At 34.0% G+C, this 26,624-nt stretch overlaps 2 protein-coding genes across 10 annotated transcripts in view; one reads left to right on the top strand and one right to left on the bottom strand.

The window, feature by feature from the left end:
* LOC128179732 (protein mono-ADP-ribosyltransferase PARP14-like) overlaps window positions 1-12,289 on the top strand; it is a 60,907-nt gene extending 48,618 nt beyond the window's left edge. The window contains exons 24-25 of the mRNA XM_052847278.1: window positions 3,305-3,482; window positions 11,094-12,289. Of these exons, the coding sequence (XP_052703238.1) occupies window positions 3,305-3,482; window positions 11,094-11,380 (465 nt within the window). The 3' untranslated portion in view covers window positions 11,381-12,289. The remainder of the gene's footprint in view (window positions 1-3,304; window positions 3,483-11,093) is intronic.
* Window positions 12,290-13,035: 746 nt separating this feature from the next.
* Window positions 13,036-26,584, bottom strand: LOC128179741 (C-terminal-binding protein-like). 9 transcript variants are annotated; one of them, XM_052847294.1, is made up of 11 exons: window positions 26,471-26,584; window positions 22,463-22,584; window positions 20,594-20,720; window positions 20,168-20,325; window positions 19,525-19,669; window positions 18,922-19,128; window positions 18,283-18,381; window positions 17,992-18,147; window positions 17,452-17,583; window positions 16,751-16,927; window positions 13,036-14,846 (listed from the first exon to the last, which is right to left on the bottom strand). In XM_052847294.1, the coding sequence occupies exons 3-11, from the start codon at window positions 20,649-20,651 to the stop codon at window positions 14,608-14,610; spliced, it is 1,371 nt and encodes a 456-aa protein (XP_052703254.1). In that variant the 5' UTR covers window positions 20,652-20,720; window positions 22,463-22,584; window positions 26,471-26,584; the 3' UTR covers window positions 13,036-14,607. The 9 variants fall into 9 exon arrangements, with proteins under 9 accessions (XP_052703254.1, XP_052703259.1, XP_052703258.1 ...); XM_052847299.1 differs by having other exon boundaries at window positions 16,757-16,927; window positions 18,022-18,147; window positions 20,594-20,735; XM_052847298.1 differs by having other exon boundaries at window positions 18,022-18,147; window positions 20,594-20,735.
* Between the last annotated feature and the right edge of the window lie 40 nt (window positions 26,585-26,624).

A 26,624-nucleotide genomic window follows, 5' to 3' on the forward strand; every position in this document is an offset into this window, starting at 1 on the left:
AATGCTATCATGTATGAAACATGTCATGTTATTCTAATAAATCAACAATTACAGGGGGAAGGGCGCCCCGGGTGCGCATAAACATTAAAATTAATACAAGTATCAAAAAGTAGTTTTAAAAGTGTTGCTACATTGGTCATGCTTCTGGATTGAATGTTCTTGAGAGCACATTGTGCACAACGCTGTAATATAGAAAATTCTTCATGTCGATCTATTTACATAAAGCGACATTCTTCGGTTAACTTTTCTGTCCATTTTCAATAAACTAGCTATATAATTACAGGGATTTTTCAGCCTTTTTTTATTTTGAAAATGCCAATTTTTTTGGAATTGGGAAAATTGTATCGACAATTTCATGCAGTTGGGAGAAATCATATGTTGCATACATCATGATTTCTGAATTTATTATCATAATGGAAAATCAAAGAGCTAGACTTTAATTGAATAGAATCTAATTAACTTCACAATATAGATATATGTATAATATTCCTATATTTAGTTATTAGAACAAGTCTTTTTCCCTGAAATAAACACCTTCAACACTGGTCATAAAAGTATTACATTATTAAGAATTTATCAACATCCCCTTTTAAATTGACAATGTATTTTTCTGTTTGAAATATTTCATAACATTTACCTTTTACTTTTATATCAGTCTAGTGTGTGTAAAAAAAAAACATGTACCATTTACAGTACTGTACTGTATACCACAAAATAACGATGTTTTAGAAAAACAGAGGAAAATCGGATTAAAAGTTGGCGATGTTTACAGCGTGTTTGGAAACTTTTATGACTGCAGTTTTGCTAAATGGGTTTAATCATTTGTTAATACTGAACATTTATGGACATTCTGGTTATTTTACGAAGTATTTTTTGATAAGAAATAAACATAAGAACTATTTACCAGTTGGGGAAAAATACTGCTACATGCGCGGATCCAGAAAATTTTTCCAGGGGGGGGGGGGGGGTCCGAAGGATAATTGTGTTTGCCAGGGGGGGGGGGGGGGGGTCCGAGGCATATTTTCGCGATAATTTTACTATGTAAATTTAATAAATTTTCATTTTCCAGGGGGGGTCGGGACCCCCCCGACCCCCCTCTAGATCCGCGCATGTGCTATACTAATTGGGATCATAATTTGGACAGCTGCTGAAGTGAACTTATTTCCAATTGGGAATGGGGACGACTTTTGCTCTGGAGAAGGTACTGATAAATCCTTGAATTACATAGGCGTCGGAAGCAAATTGAAAGTGGGGGGGCTAGACTAATCCTCGGAAATATTGAGAAAAAAGTAATTCCCAAAATCATGGAAATCCTAATCCGTGGGGTGGGGGGGGGGGGGGGGGGGAGTATACCTATACTTCCAAAAAAAAATTTCTTACCCAAGTTTTCTTTTTTCCAAACTCATGAAATTCCTAATCCGGGGGGGGGGGGGGGGGGGGGGGGGGGGCTAGTATGCTTCTGAAACTAACTTCTCAATCTTTCAAGGTAAATTTAGGAACAATAATCTTTCCTGCGAGAAAAAGTGGGGGGGGGGGGGCTGAACCCTCTATCATGCTATGTTTCTAATGGTTAGGTATAACTTGGCAAAAAAAGTGGGGGGGCTAAGCCCCCCCTAGCCCCCCCGGTTCCGACGCCTATGAATTACATATTACATCAAACGTACAGTGGAAATGAAAATCATGCTTTTATTGTTAACTTCGTTTCGAATGTCCTCGAAGATTAATCAACATTTGGTGTAAAATAGTCAAGTTGCACACATTATCGCCCTATTTTATTTGAATATTTTAAAAAAAAAACTTCATAAAAACATTACTTTGTTCAATTGTAGTAGGATTATCAAAAGTACTTACCATAAAATGGCTTTGATTCCTAAAAGGCAACACGCTGGCGTTAAAAGGTCCATTGTTTTAACCCGAGACGTTCCGAGAGTACTCGGAACAAATGGCGGAGAGCACTTGCCAAATGTTCAAACATGGTCAAGAAATTAACGACTTTTTTTCTAGTTAGGCTTTATACATAAAAAGTGAAAAAGTATTTTGAAAACAAGTTCATTTAGAATAATTATAGGCTAAACAAATTATATATGTTAGATTTTTTGCAATATTGCAAGTTTTCGTTGGTCTCCTAAATGCAGAAAAATAGTCATTGCTAATTATACGATGGAGGCAGATTGAATTCCTTTTTACGAAAAAATATAGACAAAAGGCAACTATTGGATGTCAAATGATAGACACATTGATGCATTTTAGGCAAAGACACACCGTTCATTCATTTAAAGATAAGCCAATATTACATTTTAGACAAGGTCAAAATAATACGGAGACCAAAATATGTCGCCCTAATCTTCTGGTCTCCCTAATAAAGATAAAATAATACAATCGGTCTACCAAATGCATAAGTCAGGTATATATATATATATCAGTGTTTTCCCCAGAAAATTTTTGATGCATGGGGGGAAGTTTGTCAGAGTAAGCACGCGGTGCGGCATTAAAGTGCCTAAGCCGGCCTGAAATCACTGCCCCTAATGATAATATAACCATTTGATGAAACGTACTACATGATATGTACTATAATTGATGCATTTTCATGAAATCTACATCAACAAGTATCATTTCAATTCATAATTGTATTTTAATATCTGTGTTAAAGTTAAGATGTGTAATAATTGGAAAAAGAATTTTGCTTTGAAATAAACATGCATAGCGGGAAGCATGGCGGCACTGTGTGATGCATGGCGGGGGATCTTCAATGCATGGCGGTACCGCCATGCAAAAACGGCCTGGGGAAAACACTGTATATATATATATATATATATATATATATATATATATATATATATATATATATATATATATATATATATAAGACATGGTCCTTTTTAGCATAAAACAGCTTGTTTTCAAGCAGTTTTTCTTTCAGAACACATAGAGCACATGCTTGAACAAACAAAATATTTTAATCAGAGATGTATCTAGCCAAGGCTAAGAGGGGCCAAAAAAATTATAGCTGTCAAGCATGCGCTCTATATTTCCCATTCATAAAAAGATAAGAAAAATGTCAATTTTTGACTGATTTTGATTGAATTATAGAAATAGCGTCACTTCTGATGTCATATACTGCCAGTGAGTGCAAATAAATCAAATAAATAGATGAAAAATATATTTTAGATCAACTCTTCTAAAATGTAACATTTTATTGTACCAGAAACACTTTTAAAAATGGCGAATTATGGGGGCCAAATTCATATCATATACAATCATATAGTTCTTTGTCAAAAGTTATATTTTTTCTTTTATGACCTAGTTGGAAAGAATACAAAACAAAATGTTGTACCAGCAATATGTTGCCAAAAAGAAGTTGCTGGAATCCCAGAATCCTAAAGGAACTCAGAATGAAAGGGAACTCTGGCATGGTACTGCACCTGAAGCTGTGAGCAGCATTAACTCCCTTGGTTTCAACAGGAGCTATTGTGGCAAAAATGGTAAAATCCTACACATAATAATCAATTTATTGAGTACATACATAAAAGATTACATATTATATGTTGAAGGCCAAAACCATACATGTTAACCTTTCAAAGCTGCTATGTGGGAGAAACTCCCCCTTACCAACTTGGTTAAGGGGGAGATTTTGCTTAAACTACGTTTTTTCACGTGAAATGCAAATATATATTAAAAATACTGTTAGATACCTTATTTTACCATTGTAATTAATGCATTTGCAATCATTTTAAATTTTATTATTTCTATGACGACTAGTGTGCAATTACAACTTGTGTTGCTGTACATGTTCAGAAAACTATTATTTTGTTTGCATGGTACAATACAAGAAGTCAATAGTGCCACTTTTTATAGTCTTCTTATTGTTCAGTATTGAACCATCACTGCATGCTGACATCTAGGGTAAACACAGAAAATTTATTTTGCGTATTTTGAATTTGCAGTGAAACCCAGTTAAGAAAATGCCAGTAAATAATATTCATTAAAATTATTGTTTGCCTTATACCGGTACATGGGATAGATTTTTAATTCACAACACAACATGTATTTCTCCAGTATCATTTAAAAATGATCTCTGTTGTAATATCTATAGCATCCCTGTAATTCATAGTACCGGTACTATAAACTTTAAAAACTCTTGTGAAATGCTTTTTATCGGTAGCTTGTATAAACGCTCAGTGTTCCAAACTCACTTTGATTTTTACCGACGGTGCTGGCCAGACAGAATTAGTCACGACTCACTGCACGTGGCTTAGGTGCTTTACCTGTGCACCTGTTAAGTGACACCACTGGCTGTGTATTGTTTTCTTTGGTGTTACAGAGTAAAATCAAGATGTTTAAGCTTTCACTTATTTTTTATAAGGCCTATGCATAACTAAATACGTATCTGATTTAAGTCAAAGCCGGAAGTAATCGTTAAAAGTAAACTGGACTATAACATGTCATACTATGATCACGGTAGACAGTACTTGGATCGATTTTGATATATTCAAGCTACACAGCAGCTTTTTGAGCTCAAAATCAGAGAAAAACCCGCAGTGGTTGTTGAGATTCAGAAGTTTGGGGGGGGGGGGGGGGGGTATGGGGAAGACAAATACGATTGCGGGAGAAATTTGTCTCCCACACAGGAGATAGGTGGGATGCGGGAGATCTTAGATTTTTAGGCCATTTTGAAGGAGTCTCCCGTGCAATGCGGGAGGGTTAACAGGTATGCCAAAACACTGTACAGAAGTCTCTAAAATACTGGAATTTGGGTGAAAAAAGCCTGTACATTGTCCATCATGAAACAGAACAAAAATGTGCAAAATATCACTTTAATTCTTCAGATAAGGTACTTTATTTTTAAACCAAAAAATATATATTGTCACAGATGTGATATTTGTGTGATATATTGCAATCAAGTTTGATGTGCATTTCCCAAATGTATACAGTTAGCAGATAAAAGCTTGTTTGCCAACTTTAGTAACAGGAGACAATGCCTCTAATAATCCTAATCTTGTTAGGGTCCTGCTCTGTTGGTGCTGAAAAGTACCATATCAGTCCATCCAAGATCACTTGTTCAGAGCATATTTTCTCTCTCGATCCTTGATCCAATCTGGCTCATACTTCAATCCACAGGGTGCCTTTTTTGGTAAAGGGTGGGGAGTGACCTTGAACAAAGTTTTTAGGTCAAAGGTCATACACTGTAGCAGAATTATGTGAAATAAAGGTCCTTGTCTGGATCATATTTTCTCTCCCTTTTGTCCAATCTGGCTAGCATAACCTAGAGAGTACCTTTGGACAAAGAGTGTGCAGTTTCCTTGAACCAAGTTTCTTGGTCAATGTCTTACTAGACCACTTTAAAAAAATCTTTGTCTAGAGCAAATGATTTCTCTCTTTAGCCCTATTTGACTCATATTTCACATTAACAAAGCTTTTAGGTAAAGGGTGTGCTTTGAACCAGTAACTTTGAACCACATTTGTTGGTCCTATGTGAAAGTTATAGCTGATATTTTTTAAAGTCCAGTTTTGAACCATAAGTTTTTTCCACAAGCTACATCTTGCTAAGGTTAGACCAATTAAAAGAATGTAAGTAAGGGGTTTGCAATGAGTTTGAAGTTTAATTTCTATATGTCACCTGGAAAATGTTGAAGTCAAACTAAGTCCTTTGAAATGCTTTTCATCTTATTTTCCATTATTTAAGCGGGGCCTTTTGACATGGTCCCCATCTTAATAATGTGTGTAGTTCATAATACTGTCTCGGAATGAGCAATTCTTAATAATAATAAATTGCCTTTAAAATAATGTACATGCTGTTCTTATTTAGTGGACAGCAAAAACTATTAACTTATTAGACCGTTACTGAAAAAAAAATACAAATTAATTTAGACAATACATTTGTCCAAAAAAAAGCAGCAAATCTAAAATCACACACCTTAAATAACACAGATCGTTACAGCAGGGAAACACTGAATTACTAGTCAATATGCAATAATCAAATACTGTGTTAATTTTCTTTAATTACATTTTTAGCTCACCAAGACTCAATTGGGGGGACCTTATGCTATACCCTCCACGTCGGCGTCTGGACCTGGTTATGTTTTAGTTGCAGGTCCTGTATCTAAGTTATTACTTGTCCTATCTTCACCAAACTTACATGGATGATGCATCTGGACCTGCTTATGGACTTATAAGACTTGGATGCTGAATCTTGGCCATGAATTTCAGATGCTGGTGGAGGTTAATGCTTTAGGAGCAGGTTAAAGTTTTTGGTGAAGGTGCCCTTTGATAGCAATTTCTAATTTACTACTGGTCCTAACTTCACCAAACTTGCATGGATGCTGCATCTTATGATACTGATGCACCTGACAGGCTTGAATGCTGAACCTGAGCCATAGGTTTTGGATGCAGGAGGGTAAGGTTTTAAGAGCTGATTAAATATTTTGGAGTAGGTGCCCTCTGATGATTATATCTTAGTTAATATCCCCTCCTGTAACTTTTTGCAAAGAGGATATAGCATCACTGCTGTGCGTGTGTGTGTATGTATGTGTGTCTTCTTCAGCTTGGAAGCAAGATTTAAAGAAAACCCTTGCAGGGATATTTATCAAACTTCGTACACTTATTTGGCATGGTAAAAGAACAAACCCTCTTAATTTTCAAGTCAATTAGTTGAATACTTTTAATTTATTGTTAAAATAACACAATCTTAAACAGAAACATTATGTATGACTTGACAATAACTACTTGGAGCAGGTGCCCTCTGATTATTATATCTTAGTTATTACTGGTCCTAACTTCACCAAACTTGCACATATAGTGCATGTTTTGATACTGGTGCACCTGACAGGCTTGAATGCTGCATCGGAGCCATACACAGGTTTCCAATGCTGGATGATTTTTTGGAACAGTTCTCATGTTTTATAGATAATAGCTTTCATAATTGATTAAACAATAATATAAATGATTCTTAGAGGTAGCTTCAGATGCAGAGCTTGATCTTTGTTATCAAGGATGCTAAAAATATCTCTTACCTCACTCAAACCTGCTTGATAGATGTGTTTGTTTTTAAATGATATAAATTTAACATTATTCCTATGATATAGTTTTGTATGATATGATACACCATTGTTTTATATGTTAAATGTACATTATTATAGCATATTATATTGTAAACAATTATATGATACAATATGATATTGTTTAAATTTATTGTACATTATGATATGATATTGTATCTTAATATTGTTATGTATAGTATTGTATATTATGATACAATATTTTATAATATGATTATGTATTATATATTATTATATGATTATCACATTATTATGTCACATGATATTGTTTCATTTGATTTTGCAATATAGAATATTGTATCATATACATATGATATATTATTATTGTTTCATATGATACAATATTGAATTCGAATTTCTGATATCAAAAAATCATTTTCTGATATCAAAAATTCGAATTCTTAATTTTAAAAAGTCATTTTCTTATATAAAAAAATATCAAAAATGGCACCTGAATGAACAATTGCATACATTATCTCAAACTGCCCAATAAGTAAACAAAAGAAAAATTTCTAAGTAAGATTGGTGTTATTGTTACAATGTTAAAAAAATTATCAGCATTGTCAACATGTTTATCTGATATTGTCCATTCTTAAAACAAGAGGCCAATGGGCCACATCGCTCACCTGAGTAAATATAACCATAATAAATTCATCTTTATGGATTCATATATATACAAAAGATTTGGACAGTGAAGTAGAAGATATTTGTACAAAAAGATTTTCAAAATTTTATCGAAAGATACTTAATATGTAACATGACGATTTATAAGTCATATCACATATTGAGCTATGCAGTTCTCAAAAAAGATCTTAAACACCTGTGTCGCGATTGTATAGTGGTCTTTGAGTCAGATAGAACGAAAACACATCTGAACGCTTTGACTGGTTTATCTAGACTGATTTGAATATAAACATATTATTGTAACGTTACCATGACGTCATACTATGATGACGTCATAATAGCAATATCTCACAACGTCACATGCACCTTGACGTCGTATTAGATATTTACCAACATACTCCGGGCCGCAAAATGTACAAAATCACAATTTACAAAAATTAAAAGTTCATAATAGGTTCGTTGTGTTTGAAAAATTTAATTAGAAAGTCTTTGACTTCTCCTCAACTCTGGCTCTGATTTTCATATTTTGGGAAAGTCAGTATGTTCTTGGACCAATTCTCCAATCTTGAATTCGTTGAATGTAGCTCCTGTTCTATTGTGGTAATGTCTCTGATGAATAATGTTTTCTCCAAATGCTCTATAGAAGTTGAATTTCTCCAAGTTGTTATGGGTATATGGATCCAATTTCCATAGCTGTGTCATCAAGGATGAATTTTGTTTCATAATCTCCTCTAAAGTAGCAATATTCTTTCCCATCTCCAGATTGATCACTCGAAGTTCTAGCTCATCCAGATAGTGTCTCAAATCTGCTGTATCTTTGTTTGCCATTTCCTGTGATGTGGTGAAGGTCTCACTGCATGATTCTACGTTGGATTGAATTTTCAGCATTTGTGCTTGAAGCTGGTTGTTCAGATCTTCTAGACTCTTCATCTTCTGTTCTAAATCTGAATTTTCTCTCTGGATTTTCTGGATTTTTTTACTCTTGAAAGATGACTTTCTTCTAAGTTTGAAGTTCTCTCTCTTTAAATGCAAAATCTCTGACTTAAGCTTTTCCACCATATCTTCTTGTTTTTGGTCTTCCTTCTCTTCATTATCGACTGTGTTGAAAGCTGACTTATTTGTCTGATTTGTTCTTGTCTCAGCAGTTTCTCTCTTCTGTAGTTTGGTATTCAGTTTGTTTGTCTCCTTGGATGTGGGTACTTTCTCTTCCTCTTTACTTCGATCTCCTTTCAGCTGTTTTGATAAAAGTAGTTGGATTGATTGCTCTAGTTGATGTGACTCTTTCTCCTTTGTCCTCTCTAACTTTGTGACTGAGCTCTTAGATGATGGCTTCAGGAATCGCAACTTGTAACATATGCTGGTGTGGTGAGTCTTCTTACAAATCCTGCATTTGAAACGTGACTGACAATTATTTACTTTGTGTTTCCCTAAACAATTGAAGCATACTCGTCTTTCTTTTATGATGGATATTCTCATTTCACAATCTTGAATAATATGGCAAGTTGTTGGCGAATGGTTCCCATTGCAGAATAAACATAGCTTAACAAACTTTTGTGGCTTGTTAATCTTTTTATGACTTGACCCAACTGCAAAGTTAGCTGCTGGAATGAATTCCTGGGATACCTTGCTTGATCTTGGATTGCTAGCTTGTCCAGTAGGCTCCACCTTTACAGCTCTCCTTAGTAACTGTAAATCCCAGATATCATCATCTTTTTTGTCCACTGTATTATGAGTCTTAGGGTTTCCCGAGTTACCTTGTGACGTGTCATTGCATTGAGCAAACTCTTGCGCATTTACATTTAAATTGATGGATGTAGATTGATGAACATTCTCTAAAGTCTGGTTAGATGAAGCGATCTTTGTCAATTCTGCTAATCTTAGTCTTAAATGTGACATGTACTCAACTGAATCTCTGTTCTCCATTTGGATCTCTTCTTCACTGGATAATTCTTGTAGGATCTGGGTGTTGAGTTTCTCTAACATGTCTTGTTTCTCCTCCAGTATCGCTATTATAGTTTCTGTATCCTCTGAATTGTTTTCTTCTGAAAAGGATTCTTCCAATTTTCTCAAAAGTCTTGTTACAGCACTTCTTTGTCCTGAACGAACTGCTCTAAGTTTAGAAATCATCTCTCCGTTTGGTCACGGCACCAAAATGTCGCGATTGTATAGTGGTTTGAGTCAGATAGAACGAAAACACATCTGAACGCTTTGACTGGTTTATCTAGACTGATTTGAATATAAACATATTATTGTAACGTTACCATGACGTCATACTATGATGACGTCATAATAGCAATATCTCACAACGTCACATGCACCTTGACGTCGTATTAGATATTTACCAACAACCTGTTTAAACCTACATCAAACTTTGAAAGTCTTTTGGGGCCCCAAGAATTGTCCGGGGCTTCCTTTTTAAACAATTAAGAATCAACAATATGTAAAAATGCTTGTAATAAATACATGTAATACCATATATTTTGAGAATAATATCCTTGGAAAAAATTTGACCCTCCAATGTGACCCCATCCTACACCCCTGAAGATCGCTACTTAAACAAACCTGAATATACATTATCTGAGGTTGTTATTACAAATTTACCGCTTCTCTGACTAATTGTTTTTGAGAAGAAGATTTTTAAAGATTTGTTCTATATTTTTCTGTGTAAAAAGCTGACATCCCATAGTGGTCCCCTGTCCCTACCTGGGGATCATGATTAAATTTTGAACAATCTTGAATCTTCCTGAGGATGCTAGCTTCGACACAAGTTTTAGCTTTTTTGGCCAATTTTGAGAAGATTTTTGAAAGATACCAACCAATATTCGATAACTCCTAATTATTTTACTCTTAAAGAGGGCATGGCCCTTCATTTTAAGAAACATGAATCCCCTTTACCTAAGGATGCCTCATGCCAAATTTAGCTTTTTTGGCCAATTTTGAGAAGATTTTTGAAAGATACCAACCAATATTCGATAACTCCTAATTATTTTACTCTAAAAGCGGGCATGGCCCTTCATTTTAAGAAACATGAATCCCCTTTACCTAAGGATGCCTCATGCCAAATTTGTTTGAAATTGGCCCAGTGGTTCTGGAGAAGAAGTAAAAAATGTAAAAGTTTACAGACAGATGGACAGACAGACACCAGACAAACCTTGATCAGAAAACTCACTTGAGCTTTCAGATATAAATCTGGATCAAACTGTTAATTCTGTGAGAATGAATTATTCTAGGCTCTATGGGCCTTAACCAGTTCTTTCTTTTACAGAATGGACAGTTTTTGGCATAATGTCTTCATTTTAATTGGCTAAATTTTTTAATTGTTCACTTGATATGTTAAACGATGAATATTTTTTAAAATATCTAGTATACTCATAAACCTGTGTTTTAGGTGCAAGTTTTTCTTTAAATTTACAGCCACAGCATTTGGAGAAGGAGTATATTTTGCTGTAAATGCTAGCTACTCAGCTCAAACAACATACTCTCGACCAGATGGCCAAGGGCACAGGAGAATGTACCTGTGTAAAGTCCTCACCGGGGAATACACGGTGGGAAAGGGTGGAATGAGGGTACCACCTCAAAAACCAGGACAGCAGTCCCACATTCTGTATGATTCTGTGGTTAACGATCCCAATAACCTTGTTATGTTTATCATTTTCAATGACACTCAAGGCTATCCATCCTACCTTATTACTTTTAAATAGATACATGGACATCAACAGCACACAAGAGATGTTTTTCATATTTATAGTGCTTAAATATGTTTTCTTCTTTCCTTGTTGGTTTTGACTTTGTAAATATTTTCTGCAATTCCTTTCAAAATGTCATCATGTAAGGTTTGGTAGAACATTTCTACTGGTAAACTTTTGCTTGTTAGTATGGTCAAGACCTTGTAAGTTAATAAATTGAAAGAACATGTTTCTGAACCTTTTGTATACATGTACTATACTATAAAGAAGTACGTTTGAATCAATTCTACAGTACTTTGCAATGAGATGCTTTTACTCTAGAAGTAATAAGTAAAAAATTGTTTAATTTAAATAATTAAATAATTGTTGATTTTTTAAATACATGTAATGAATTTTTATTATATAACCATATTTGGTTCCCAGCATTAAAAATAGCAATCTTATTACCAAAGTGCAAAAAAAAAAAACACAAAAAAAACCTTACATTCTATCTTCTTCTCTGCAAATTAAAGCTTTTAGGGAAACTGCATGAACTGTGCACTGTTTTTAGTCAAAATGTACTCAATTTTAAAATATTAATCATGAACAGCACATATTCATTATCTTTATTGAGTACAGGTACTTGTGTTGTAGCCTTCTCAACTGCAATGCTCAGTCTTTTCGATGGCTACCCTGTGTTACTCCATCAATTGGTTTTGGCGGACCCAACGTTCCACTAAAAAAATGCTCTGGTCTAATGTTATAACCCTATAGATAATGAATAAGAGTAATATGAATTTCAAAATTAGATAAAAGAACCATGAATACAAAAGCTTATTTATAAAAGAACTGTTTTCATGCTCTATATAGTGCAATCTTTTTATAATTGTCATACATACATTGTGTGCCATAATTAAACAAATAAAAATTTTCTATAATAATTTGGGACTTGTTAGTTCTTTTTTTTTTCATGGGGAGAGAGGATGTCCCCAAGTCTACTATGGTAGCACTGACAGCAAAGCCTGAGGCTCTTGCAATAAATATAGAAGTGAAAGGGCATTTAACAAAAAAATTGGGAATCTTTCAGATGATCTCGCTGTACAATGCATACTATTTGCAATGTCAAGGGCAACCATCCACTCCTCCCAAAGAGACGAAAGGTATTAACCCTTGTATAGAGTAGATGGATTAGATTTCATGTATGTAATTAAGGAATAAGAAATCATTCTTCGAGTATTATGAGGTGATTATTTCGGTAGGGACTTGATCAAATCCAATAAAGCCCGAACGGCTTTATGATAGATTTGATCACACCGACCGAAATTATCACCTCATAATATTCCAAGAATGATTCCTTATTTATATAATTTTAAGCCATCGTACGATTAAATATTTGAATATAAATAAGCAAACCCTGCTGGCACCTCATTTTGGCATCATTTGTAGTTATGGGTTATATAGTACAAAATCGATACGTAGTGTTATCACAGGCAAAGACACTGGAAAATGTAAATATATAAAAATAAGCAAACCCCACTGGCACCTCGATTTGGCGTCATTTGTATTATGGGTTATATAGTACAAAATCGATATGTAGTGTTATCACAGGCAAAGACACTGGAAAATGTAAATATCAGAAGTTACCCAAAAGAAACCTTGCAAATTGGCACAAAGAACAACCCTCAACAATGTACTGCAAAAATGTTTTATTGATAAAATCCAGTGGAAGATCCTTATGACAGGTGTATCTACAATGAAATTTCCTACAAAGCAAGCCAGAATGCTGATGGCATCACACAGATGATAACTTCTACACGATGGTTTGGCTAGACAACTAAACACACAAATACAGATATAGATATATATATATACATTGAATCTGATTTTGGTCCCCAGCAAAATCTGTCAGCACTTATTTGGAGAAATTTTTTTTTTAAACAGAATAGGAAAAAAAAAAACTTCTAGCCAGTCTGTTGATAGAATACATCATGGAAACTTGTAACATCAAATGAACAGGAAATACAGTGAATTATGGGTAAATTGACGAATACTTTGGTTTCATACATGAAAATAAAAATCCACAGAACCTGACATAATTTCTGGGGAAAAGTTGATATCAACATTTATATCAACACAGGACTTGCAATGTAAAAGCATAATACTGTTCATCATTATTTTAAATTCAGTGGCTCATTTTGTTATTCACACAAAAAATTGAAAAGTAAAAAAAAAATCAAATTTAATTACAATGATTTAAATTTTATTTTCATTCTTAAAATTTTATTTAACAAATCAAATAATCTACTGGCAAGTGTGCGAACATACTAAGGTGCCCTAATTAAGTTGCATAATAACACTTCCTGAGGGTGAATCCAGTAAGGCCAGATCAAACTTAATTTTAGATTCTCTTTTGTATTACATCAAGGTTTGAACAAATCATACAGGGTTTTAGTAACAGTTTTGTGTACTTTCAATTTTGAACAATTCAAAATTGAGAATCTAAAAAATTAAATTTTCCTTGGCTTTAAAGACCAACTGATTAAAGCTTTATTGTTCTTTACTAAGAGAAAAAAATGGAGTTAAAAAAAAAAACAAAAACAGGAAACCACACACACATATATAAGAACCAAAATGCACACACCCTTTGAACCCCAGTCATACGTAACACACTTGCTTCCCACACAGACCCCCATTCACAACATGATCTATGATATCTTTGATTGATATACTACAAAAATATCTCTGTGTTATACATGGTTCTTCCACTGTTTATCAGGATGACGATGGAGTGATGTTATGTGATGGCCTTGTTCACGAGACAACGAGATTCACGTCTCAACTGCCGCAGTACGTCTCAAAAAATTTCCCGGCTCTGGAATGCAATCTTCAGCGAGTCTTTAGTCACACGTTTTTAATTTTCCCCTGATCATTTCCCCTAAACATTTTGCAGTAAAATTCCTTCAAGCTAAAGATACATTTTATTTTGTCAAGAATGTTTTCTGCTCTCCTGTAATGTTCTCCCACCTGGACCCACAAACACATATAAGCCGTCAACATTTCTCAGTGGTCAGCGCTCCAGAGAGGGAGGCGAAAACATCCTCCTTTTTTTTTTCCTTACCAGATCAATAAATTTTTTGTATTTTTTCATCAGTCTATAGAGATTTTTCTGACAACCTTTAATACAAATGGGAAATAACACATTAAGGTAGATCTCCAATCAAACTGTACGTGGCTCCGATTCACTGATGCACACTACGGCTGGGTTAGTGAACCTCGGACGACTCTGCCTTGCCCATGTGAATGGCGGACTCGGACAGTGTACTGTGGGGGGTGGAGTGGGGGGTGCTGTGGGACACAGAGGGGTGTTCTATGGTGGTAGAGTGTACACCAGCCAGACTGGCAGCAGCGGCTGCAGCAGCAGCGGCGGGGTTAGAGAAGGGGTACCCTGCTCCGTTCATGCCTTCAGGGTATCCCGGGAATCCAAACGGTGGGCGCACTGTGCCTGTAATGATACAGTTAATTACATTAGGAAAATAAACATGTATTTTTTAAATAAGATTTGCTGTGTTGAATTGTAGTAACAATCCCCTTCTAAGATCATGTCAAATTATGGAAAAAATACAAGTAAAATAATGTACAGTATTGAGTAAAACCACTGCTAAGATATTGGTGAAAATCATCAAAGGAAATATTACAGATAAAAAACAAAAAAAAGTTTCTTTTAATCAAATATTGCAGGGATCAGATAGGCTTTAAAAAACTATCAGTAATTAAAGTTCCTACACCAGTATTGATTGCATACTAATGACAGAAAACCAAGCATAAAAATAAAGAAATTCTTCAAAAATGTAAAGTGAATATATATAATGTTGTCAAATTATAAAATGCAAAATCGATGATAGGAAATGCAACAATAACATGTTTAATTAATAAAACTACAAAGCTACCTGAAGATGACAAACTGGCAAGACTTTTTCTGTACTAGAAAGATTTGTGTTTTTTTATATTATAAATAATCAAATAAGAAAACAACAAACAATCTATTCTTACTGCCTAAACTATAGTATAACAAGGGCACCCCTAAGCGGAGCATCCCCTCGCGACATGAGTTATTGTGTGTAGGGATGCATTATTTAGCAATATATAGTTATGTTAATGAGAAGACCACATTCTACTAACCCTCCATTACTGCAAACACTACATTTTCTTTACCTGTACTAGATCTAAATCCAAAAAATATCAAGTTGTTGATTTGAACTGCTTACTTTCACTTTGGTTTCAAAGAAGTGAAGCGGAAGATTGATAACTCTTACTCAGAAATTTCGATTGATAACTCGTATACAAAATTGATTATGACATTGATTTAATGAAATAATAATTTGTAATAGTAATGGTTTGGAAAGGCACATGCATTTTTTTTATTTGTTATTTTACAGAAGTGTGCAATCTATGATAAATATTTTTTAGTTTTGAACGAATTTTGTTATAATGTATGCCCCCCCCCCCCCCCTCCTTTACAATGGTGTAATTTTATCTAAGTTTTGGCATAAAAATTTGACCAATTAATATGACATTGCATTTGTTTTAATCTTTTACAATGATGCATATTTGTGCAAAGGTTGAGGAAATTCTATTGTAAGGTTTTTTATTAATTTACTAGAAAATTGAAATGGAGTGCACACACACACATACATACATACATACACACATACATACACACATACGAACACACACACGCACGGTAGCGATGCTATATCCCCTTCGCAAAAAGTTGCGTGAGGGGATAACAATCAATGAAGGAATAAATTCAATACCTTATAACAATAGTGGGGCGCATATAATACATAGGTACAGCAGGGTTTTTTTTCAGCATTCTATACTCAACTTTGGGGGTGCATATTATACACAGGTGCATGCTATACACGAAACTTTACAGTAACTTTCTTGAATGAATACACCAAAAACTTTCCAAGCCAAATTAACCGAATGACCAAAATTAAAAAGACATTGTTAGGAATCATAAAGCTGTAGAACCCTACTGGCCTAAGACCTATTGCTATGTTTATTCATTTTTTGTACATAATTTTATGTGTGTTGATTAAATGATGCAACAATGCACTGGCCAAAAATTGGTCTAAGGCCAGTACACAAAAGGTTATAATACAGGCCCCAGGATCATGAAGCAGTCTTGGACTTATGTCAAAATTTGTACACTGCCTTTTTGTGTTGTGATTGAAAACACCGAAAAAATGAAATGCTATTAAAACGTGTCTCCATATCACTTTTAAAGTTACAAACTTTTAGCACTGTTTCTTGATGTATTATAATTGTATGAATAAGTGAAATTTTGACTTAGTTCTAAAAACGGTTCATGATCTCGAGGCCAGAACTGTTGATGAGCTGTACCTGTACCTGCAGAGAAGTACTCTTTATTGACACAGTTGCGTAGACTGTCGGGAATCCGTCCTACGATTGCCCTGCGGATCTCTCCAGCTGCCATTTCTCGGAGCTCCGTCACACTTTGTTCGCTGTAGAATGATGAATGAGGGGTACAGATCAAGTTGGGACAGTCCTTTAGTGGACCTGAAAGTAAAAAAATATCGTTTGTTATAATACACGATATATTTTGCTTTATATTAGACTAGTTTATACAATTTTGCATAAGTTAATATTTCTGAATAAATAGGTTAAAAAAACAATTTTAAAATACAAAACACTCCTTTAATAATGACGTCCATGTTTAATCAGATAACACTTAGCACTTAATTAAAATGGATTTCCTTTCAAAACATTATATTGTAAAAAGTTCAATATTCAATTACAATAAATTACCAGTCAACAGATGCACAATATACAATAAGGTTTGGCCCTATTAATTAACTGTTTTGAGGACACATTTCCATATCATCAAGTACATGAAGATAATAATAAAAGTTCTCTAACATGAGACAGATCTGCTTAAGATGGTGCTGTGGATGATCACAATGGCCCGAATTTCAGTTTGAAACAATAAACAAAGAATAAATATATTTACAAGTTTTCTAACGTTTTATATCGGGGACAGAAAATGTCAGTGGTGGTAGTGGAGGAGTGAAAAGTCTACTCACTGGTGGAGAAACTGAATGGTTCGTTTTCATGGACGTCTAATGCTGCTGCTCGTATTCTGCCATCTTTTAATGCTGCTGCCAGGGCATGCTCATCCACCAGCCCTCCTCTCGCAGTGTTAATCAAAAATGCACCTACAATAATGCACGGCACCAACATCAGACCAACGTACGCTCGAGTCACATAGCTCGGGTCACACATGACAAGTTCAGTGCTTTACATTTCAACTCAGTAATAGTTTGATAAAAAAAAATTAGATTTTTTTCATTCTATACTTTAAATACCTAAAAATATAAACGCTTTAGCGATAGGATTGAATGTAGATATTTAAGAACTCAAAAGCAAATTAACCTTTTTCTTTATATCCTTTTTACTCAGCAGTCCTCTACAGCGTGAGGACCAGAATTCTATAGAACATTTTTCTGATTTTGGCATAACACTGGTTTAAACTGAAAGCTCATGAAATTGTCAGTGATTTTGACAGATGAAATAAAATTTCAGAATGAATCAAAGCAGTCAGCCTGATTGACATTTGGCCTTACCTGGTCGCATTTGTATGGTGTTCGCCTTACCTGGTCGCATTTGTTTGATGGTGTAGTCATTAATGAGGTGATGATTGTGTTCATTAAGGTTACAATGTAAACTGACGCAGTCACTTTGAAACAAAAGATCTTGTAAAGTGTATACTCGTGTAATGCCTGTTTGAAAAAAAAGAAGCGGAATTTGAAATTCAAGTCTACAAAAAGAATACAAGTAAGTAACAAAAATATAAAGCTAGCGCAAATATTTTGACCAATAGAAAATTTTTTACAGATCTATGCTAAATATCTCACCTAATGATTTCTCCACTCCATCTTGCAAGTAAGGGTCATAAAATATAACATTAAATCCAAATGCCTTAGCTCGCAGGGCAACTGCAGAACCCACGCGACCTATATGAAAAAATGACAACAATAAATGGTTTAAGGAGATTTGATAAATGTAACATATTAACAACGTGTGTTTACTTTTTGAAAAAAATAAAATCTACCAGAATATTCGTGTATTTAAGGGTTGCAGGTAATGTACACCTTGTGTTCTGTTTTCTATAACTAAACAGATTTTTCCTCAATATTTTGCATGAATTTGACATCTGACTTTCCTTATTCAATCTCACTACTAATAAATCTACAAAATTCTGACTCTAAACTTGTTTATACACAAATATGGAAAACATTTGTAACGTCCGCCATCTTTGTTTATTGTAGTAATGCATTACGCCACCATACACTGGTAAATCATGTGATATCTATATGTGTATACTTAACCAAGTGAATGTCAGTCAGGGTTATCAAAACGCATCATAGAGGGTTAAAGGATAGAAACTTCTAAGAGAATTTCAGCAAACCTTCATTGTTTGTGTCTGTTTTAAAATGTTACATTAACTCCAATCCACAATGAGTCACGTTAGAGAGGGCGAAATTGAAACTTACCTAGTCCCACAATTCCCAGTGTGTCGCCGCGGATTCTAGCAGAGCCCTGAGCAGCTTCTCGTAATTGTTCTGGTCCGTTGATTTTCTTGCCCTCTCTGACACTGTTGGCCAGCCAGTAGGTCCGTCTGTACAGGTTCAGTATCAGACAAATAGTAGAGTCGGCCACCTCCTCCACCCCGTAACCAGGCACATTACACACCGCTATACCTACAACACAAGTTTATGTTCAAACATTTTTATCAATAACTTCAGAAAAAGGAAAACACTTTGAATTGCTAAAATGCTAAAGAAGGAAGCAAAGTTAGAAGATTCTCAGCACTAAAGGTTGGCCTTCAATAATGTCCACAATCTTTTATATACTTAAACTTTCACATATACATGTAGTAAGCAATGTTATATCCCCTCTGCAACAAGTTGAGAAAAGGAATAGTAATTCTGCAAATTCCTTATTTTGGGCCAGTACCTTGTGCAAGAGATTTAAAATCTGGGGTGGGGTGGGGGGTGTTGCTCCTTGCAATTTTACGCAGATATTAATTCCATGCATTTAATAAGAAATCATCAGTTTTGAGAACGCCCTGTACCTAAACTTTAATCTTAACATACCCAGTTCTCCTGCTGACTTGACATCCACATTATCATATCCACTGCCTATTCTGACTATGACCCGTAAACTTTTGAATTTCTCTAAGTCTTCTTTGGCTAAGGTGATGGTGTGCCACATCAGGGCACCCACTGCCTCGTTTAATACCTGTGGGAGAAAAACATCTCACTCTTACACAAAGTCAATCAACATACTATCAGCTATGAATTCTTTCAATGTCGAACTTTGTACATGAAATGACTTTAAGATCTTTTGCATAAAAAAGACAACACGATATGGAATTATATGTAAAATGTTGTAATAAAAAGAATTTTTCATTATTTGACAAGCATAACTGCAGCTCTTTAAGAAAATTCAGGTCATAGAGCTCTAGTTTTTTACATCCAAAATACTTGCAATTTTCAAAATCCCAGAAAAAGAAGTGATAGTTTTGAATGTAAGGAATTGTATCTCTAGAGTCTGCCAGCCCAAATTTTTATGCAAAGCAATAGTTCTGATTCCATCATGATTTGTGAAGTATAAAATTTTTATCCAACTTATTGTCTATTTTCGATCCCCTTGCCAATTAAGGCATGGGGATCCATATATAACTCTGTTAGGATAAATATCTTTTTCCACCTGAAATCATAAAAGGTGTGTGCTTACTTTTTCATGAATTTCCTGTGTTGACTGCGCATCACAGAATGCAACAGTGGCCACATCCTTGAGGATGGGCATTTCTATTGAGCAGTCTCTGCCATCCAGAAGGGCAATGAGTGGGCGGGGATGCATGGGCCCATTGGGAATAGGTCCACGAATGGACACTGCAACAAAAAACAAATCCTACGCATTAGCAGCCATGAAAAATATCATAATCAACTTTACAAATACAAATGTACCCATATAAGAATTGACTTCTTTTTCCACCATGAAAGTACTGGTATTAGTATTTCTAACTCAATTACATTAGAAATTTTTAGAAAAATTAAAATGCATACCAATTTTAATCGTATATAAATGCAAAAAGAATTGTTTTCAATGCAAATATATTCTGAAATTCTTCATCAGAAGTTGTTCATCTTTGTTACTTACTAGTTGGAGCTTCTAACCGTGGTCGCTTTGTTGGTTGTAGCAGTTTCTTTTTGTCCATGTGATGGAAAGGGAGATCACTGTGGAGGTCAGGCTCCACGAGGCAATGTTGTGTCACCAATATTGGCCTCTGGAACACAACAATCTGCAGAATAAAAGTCAGCTTACATACAAATTTAGGAGACATAATCAACTACCATAAAACAAAGTTATGTCTTTTAACTCTTTTTTGTTGTTGGAGATTTTCAATATTGGGTAGGTGGTATGGTAGCTAGAAAAAATATTCTTTTTTATTAAATCCTCCTTTGAAAATGGACTAAGAAAATCGAAGTATTTTACAAGCAGATTAGGAACTGTCTCAAGATTTTTTAAGCTTGGCATGTAAATGTTTACTATATACATATACCATAAACATTTAAAATACATGTATACTGTGGATAGTACGTAATATTTTAAAAATAGATGAACAGTACCTATTCAACAAAAATGTTATGCAAACGATATCATGCTCAGTGTATCACAATACATTGTTTGGTTAATTGTTTTGTTGTTGTTTTGCTTTGTATTGGTTAAATGTTGTTTTCACATGTTTCAATGAGTAAACAATAAACATGTACCTGATTGTTTTGATGTTATGCTGTTTATTTTAATAAGGAATCATATGTTTAGTATTATCATGATTACTGTTGATTCCTAATTTAAAGTGAGGAATTATTACATGTATATATGTAAAACTGCGAGAAGCACGTCTCGTAGATTTTAAAATCTTGCTTTTATTTTTCAGACAAATGTGAGCAAAATGAAAATGTGATAAAAAATTTGGCGCTTACGATTTTATATTCTCACAATTTGATGCAAAACCATTGAATCACGAAATTAAATACCCGTTTAAAGTAAGGAATCTATAGTATGAGATGATCAAATACGGTTGAGGGATCAAACCCAATAAAGCCCAGAGAGCTTTATGATAGCTTTGATCATGCCCGGCGGTATTTGATCACCTCATAGTATTTAAAGAATGATTCATAATTACTTATATTTACATAATTTTCAGCAATTGTACCATTTAATATTAAAATAGTAGTTGATGATATGTATAGGACTATACATTACAAAATCTGTAATGTTGTCACAGACACTGGAAAATGTAAATATTTGTATTTAAAATAAACTTTGCAAATCATTTAACTAGTTGTCAAAGACTCAAAGTACATTAGTTATATTAACAATCAGATTTACACTATATTTAACAGCATTTTCCTTTAATTTTGAGTTCTTTGTCGTATTATAAAAGAAAGGATTGCAGGTTGTCAGCAATGATGCCACATCAATACTAACGATGCACCTCAAAAAACTCTGCAGCATTATGAGGCTACATTACTGATAGCAATACACCTCAAAAACCCTGTAGCAATAATGCTACATCAATGATTGCAATGCATCTCAAAAACACCATAAAATCAATTTATGCAAAACAAACTAAATAACTTGTAATACACATAGTTGGCAACTTTTTGTTTTATCCTTTAAGTTAATTCAATTACCACTAATACAAGCATCTAAATAAACTACAATTATAACCGTTTTCTAATATGTCTTAAAAATTAGCAGAGGCAATCTTGTTCAAATTCATATAATTTTTTTCTATAAATTGGTTAAAATCGAAATAGAGGCCGAGTGCAGACATTATTTTCCTCAATATTGCTGATACTTATCTCGTTAAGATTATAACTAGCAATAAAATGTTTATTGTTCAGCAAAACTCAGAGTGCATTATAATCAGATATCTCACTTCCTCATCCGCATTATAACGCTACACCGAAAAAAAAAAAATCACCACCAATACATTGTTGGCCATTAAAATATACATACTTGTAACAGCAGCAAATAGATCTAAGGACAGATGGAAATTTTCTGCTTGTGTCTACATCCAATGGAGTGCCGTCATTGAATGCCTGAACACATCGTTCCCAGATAATCTATATATAGGTACCCTGCAATGAAAGGAAAAAAACAATCCGAGTTGTTTATCATACGTTTTTAATTGAAGGAAAAACAGTTTGATTTTCGAGATCCTGGAAACCGATCTCTTCCTTTACAGAATGCAGGTCATCGTTTCTATTTATTGACTCCAATAATAAATCGAGTACTCCTACAATATCCTTTTCCAGGGGAGATAAGGAAGGGCAGCTTGGCTCTCCTACAGAGTGCAACCTTAAACACATAGGGCCATCATCACAACTTTTACACCTCTGCTCAACAAATACACAATATCAACAGCTGCTTTGCAATGTCTGTTCATTAATAATATGCATACCAGAACAATGTAATTACCGTACTAATCAAGCATAAAAATAACACAAGTTTTCTTGAATTTTTAAAGTAAACTTTCATGAATATTCATTCAATCTTTTTTTTCTGACTTTGGTTCTTTTCTTCTTTTTTTTTTTTTTTTTTGGGGGGGGGGGGGGGGGGGGGTGATATAACATGTATATAACCATGCATGATATTCAATTTTCTCTGAAAATTGTAGTTAAACAAGATAAGCCTTACAAATAATGCAATGGAATTTATACAATGCAAAAACATAACAGTTTGTCAGATGAAAACAATTTAATTCCCTGCAGACAACAAATGAATTCCTACATGCCTACCATTGTGTAATGTGAATACAGAGTACACAATCCATCCATGCCGTCTAGAGAGATACACACTAATGTTAACAACTTATAAAGTACATTTACCTTTATTTCGGTGGGTTCTTATTTAACTCATTAAGGAAATTGAGTGTTTTCTATGGAGTTACCACTTACACCCCCTCACCCTACAAACATCACCACTTCTCCCTGCCCCCTAAATAATACATCTCCCCATCATCCTGCCTTTAAAATATACCATACATCGTTCTAAACATTTTGAACCCTCACACACTATTCAAACAAATGATGAGCCAATGTGAAAGCCTACGATTAAAAAACAGATTCTTCTGACAACAGCACTAATTCCATTTTAACTTCATGAAATTATTCAACCACCATTATCTTCCTTTGGTGTCCAGAATGCCCTCTCCTCTTTCTTCATCACAATGTTTACAACCCCTTGGAACTTACCAAACCAACCCCTTTGCAATTTGTTCAGTCACAGCAGTACCCGCCTACAAGCAACACACTGCTGGTTCCTCTCCACAAATTCATTGTGTATCAAAGTCAAGACCAATAGGCTTTTTAAACACTTCAAGATGTAATCATTGATTGATTATTAAATGATTGACTACCAAGTATAATAATATACCAAATTTCTTAAATCTAGAAGACCTTGTTTTCTGGCATTAAGATCAGATAATTTAAACAAACATCTAAATACCACACTTTACATGATCATCCCACACTTAATAGTTTTCTGCTCAGACTACAAGTTTATCCCTGGCATTTTTCTTGCCCCTTGATTATAAAACTGTACCCATTTCACACAGTGTTAAAGACACTTTTGTTTAGGTAAGTACTTGCACATTTTTTTGGGCTAAACTCAAAGTTGAACAAAAATCACTGTCAACTCAAGTGTTTGGATGAAGTGGTATAAGAAATATTTTACTTCTACATGTACATAAAACCCCCAATTGTCAATATGATAGTTAAACGGGAGGAAAACTAAATGTACTTTCTGATATCCATTCTATAAATACACCTTTATATACAGAACGTTTTATAATTCCCTAATGTCACTGATTGATTTTTTTTTTGAATTCCACATTAATATTCATACAAGAGAGAAAAAACTGTTAACCTTCATGTAATTGTTCATGCTAAAATGATCAACAGATAACATTTGATTTTTTTTCTTTCAATTCAGAATTTAAAAACCTGTTCTATGCTTGACTAAATTCTTTTAAACAATTTTCAAAACGACTGTCTTAGAACTTTTTTTTTAAACTGTGTAATTGTAAATCCGGATTTCATAATATACCGGTATGCCAATGATCCACAAGTTCATTTGTGTGGAGGAGGATTGAGGTTATCACTTAATGCCTCTTCACAAATTGCTCTCCATGTGCATTAAAGCAAATAATGTATGGAAAAAAAAATATGATAGCAAGTGTTATAACTTCCCCTTTTCATGCCTAGCGTTTCCTTGTAGAAATTATAAATAACGTTGCCATTATGTCAATTGGTGTTATAACATGTATTATCTAAACCGATAGTTTGATACTGCATTTTAAACTGTATGAACTGTATCAAGTTTGTTGTTATGCAACCTGACAACTAAGCATTAAAAAAAAAAAAGATAGCTTCAGTGTATATGTGCTTCAACTTTACCACAGAATTACAATTATTGCAAAATACTTTAAATTGGTATGACACATGAACCTAATGAAAATCTCTTGTAAATTATTTTTAATCAACTACCTATGAGTTTTGATGTTTTTGCTTCTTTTTTTTTCTTTTTTTCAAATCATATTTATCATATGTATTTAAATGTACATGTATAAAGGAAATGTTTCCTCTTGTAATTAGTGAACGTTTCCTTTTCTAAAAAAAATACTGTAATCTTTGAGGATAGTTTTTTGTCAAACTCTTAATACAAGCATTATTTCCTATTTGTGTAAACACAAGTGTTTTCAAAACTTATGTTAAACTTGTATTTTGAAAAATGACCAAAAAAAAAAAAGAAAAGGGAAAGGTAACATACCAAAGTAATTTCATAAAATATCTACAAACGTTAGAATAAGAAATCTTACTGTTACATAACTGTCAAATGTAAATTATAGATTAAAATCAATACACAAGCTAGGTGGCCTCCATAAAGATAAAATAAGGGGAGTTCTAAAAACAATTTAAAAATTTATATTATACAAAAGATGGAAAATCATGGTCATTTTTTTTTTAGATTCTATATTAAGTAGGACACTCCTCTTTTGTTTATAGACTAATCTTATTCATCCTCCGCCAAAATATTTTGAATTAATTTCACAATTGGCATAATCATTACATTGCAATAATTCATTTCTTCTCATTGACTAACATTTCATTGTTGTTATTCCAATCAGATTTCCAAGACAGAGCCCTTTGTTCAAATGTCCCACTTGTGCATGTGATAAACTTCCTTGCTTGGCACATGTGTAGTGCAATAAACACAAAATACTTCAATATTGATTTTAATCTCTTAATTATCCTGCAAATTATCACAAGAAATCCTGTTATACAAACATGTTCTTTCAGATTTGTGCAAAACACAATCAGGCAGACACAATATACGGGAAGTACTTCACATCTATTTTAGAGCGCGGTGTGTGTAATGGACACCCTATGCTTTGCTGGGGGTCATTTGCATAAATTGCACTGTTTCAATCTCTTCTGTTATTCTCGCTGTATTTCAAATTCTACTCGTTTATCTGGTTCAAAAAAGTGACAAAAACAGTCCACAATAACATATCTTTTGATATATAATATCAACCTTAATCCAATGTAGCGACTAACAATCAAAGATCAATAGGATTTCTCCGCGTTTTAAAGCAGATAAGAATGTGCATATTTCCTTTACAAATCGACACGCCAATGGTTCCATGCGGCATCACGAACACAAATATGACCCAATTATTTCCCCAAACGCTGATTTGCGACAATCATAACATCAGGTGCTATCTTAATTAGCTAAAATCACATATACTTGAATTATTAACTATTTACATACGATGGACGAGTAATTTTCAAATAACATTTTTTATCAATGGTCTTACCTTTTTACAAACATTTGCAAGACAAAGACTAAAAATGAACGTTCCGGTTTAAATTTAACAGGCAAAACCCACTATTCCACCAATATAAATTCCATCTGACAATGTAGAATAAACATTGCAACTCACTAATGAAGTACAATTCTTACCGCCAAGCGTATGTATCAACGAAAATTATCCTAAAGCGGTGCCCTATTACTCGCTTCAAAACGCAAGCAAACCCGCAGATTTTTTTTCAAATCTCGTGACATCTCGTTGATATATTTTTTCAAAATACCTGCAAAAATTGAATTATAAGTTTCA

This window comes from Crassostrea angulata, chromosome 4, assembly GCF_025612915.1.
Source record: "Crassostrea angulata isolate pt1a10 chromosome 4, ASM2561291v2, whole genome shotgun sequence".
Lineage (NCBI taxonomy): Eukaryota > Metazoa > Mollusca > Bivalvia > Ostreida > Ostreidae > Magallana > Magallana angulata.

Bases quoted from the DNA above. Each gene is read 5' to 3' on its own strand.
- LOC128179741 (XM_052847294.1), bottom strand. From the start codon at position 20,651: ATGGACAAAAAGAAACTGCTACAACCAACAAAGCGACCACGGTTAGAA. The intron at 18,382-18,921 runs GTAAGTTTCAAT...TTTTTCATATAG, and splicing joins ACTGGGAATTGTGGGACTAG to GTCGCGTGGGTTCTGCAGTT. The intron at 18,148-18,282 runs GTGAGATATTTA...TTTTTCAAACAG, and splicing joins TGGAGTGGAGAAATCATTAG to GCATTACACGAGTATACACT.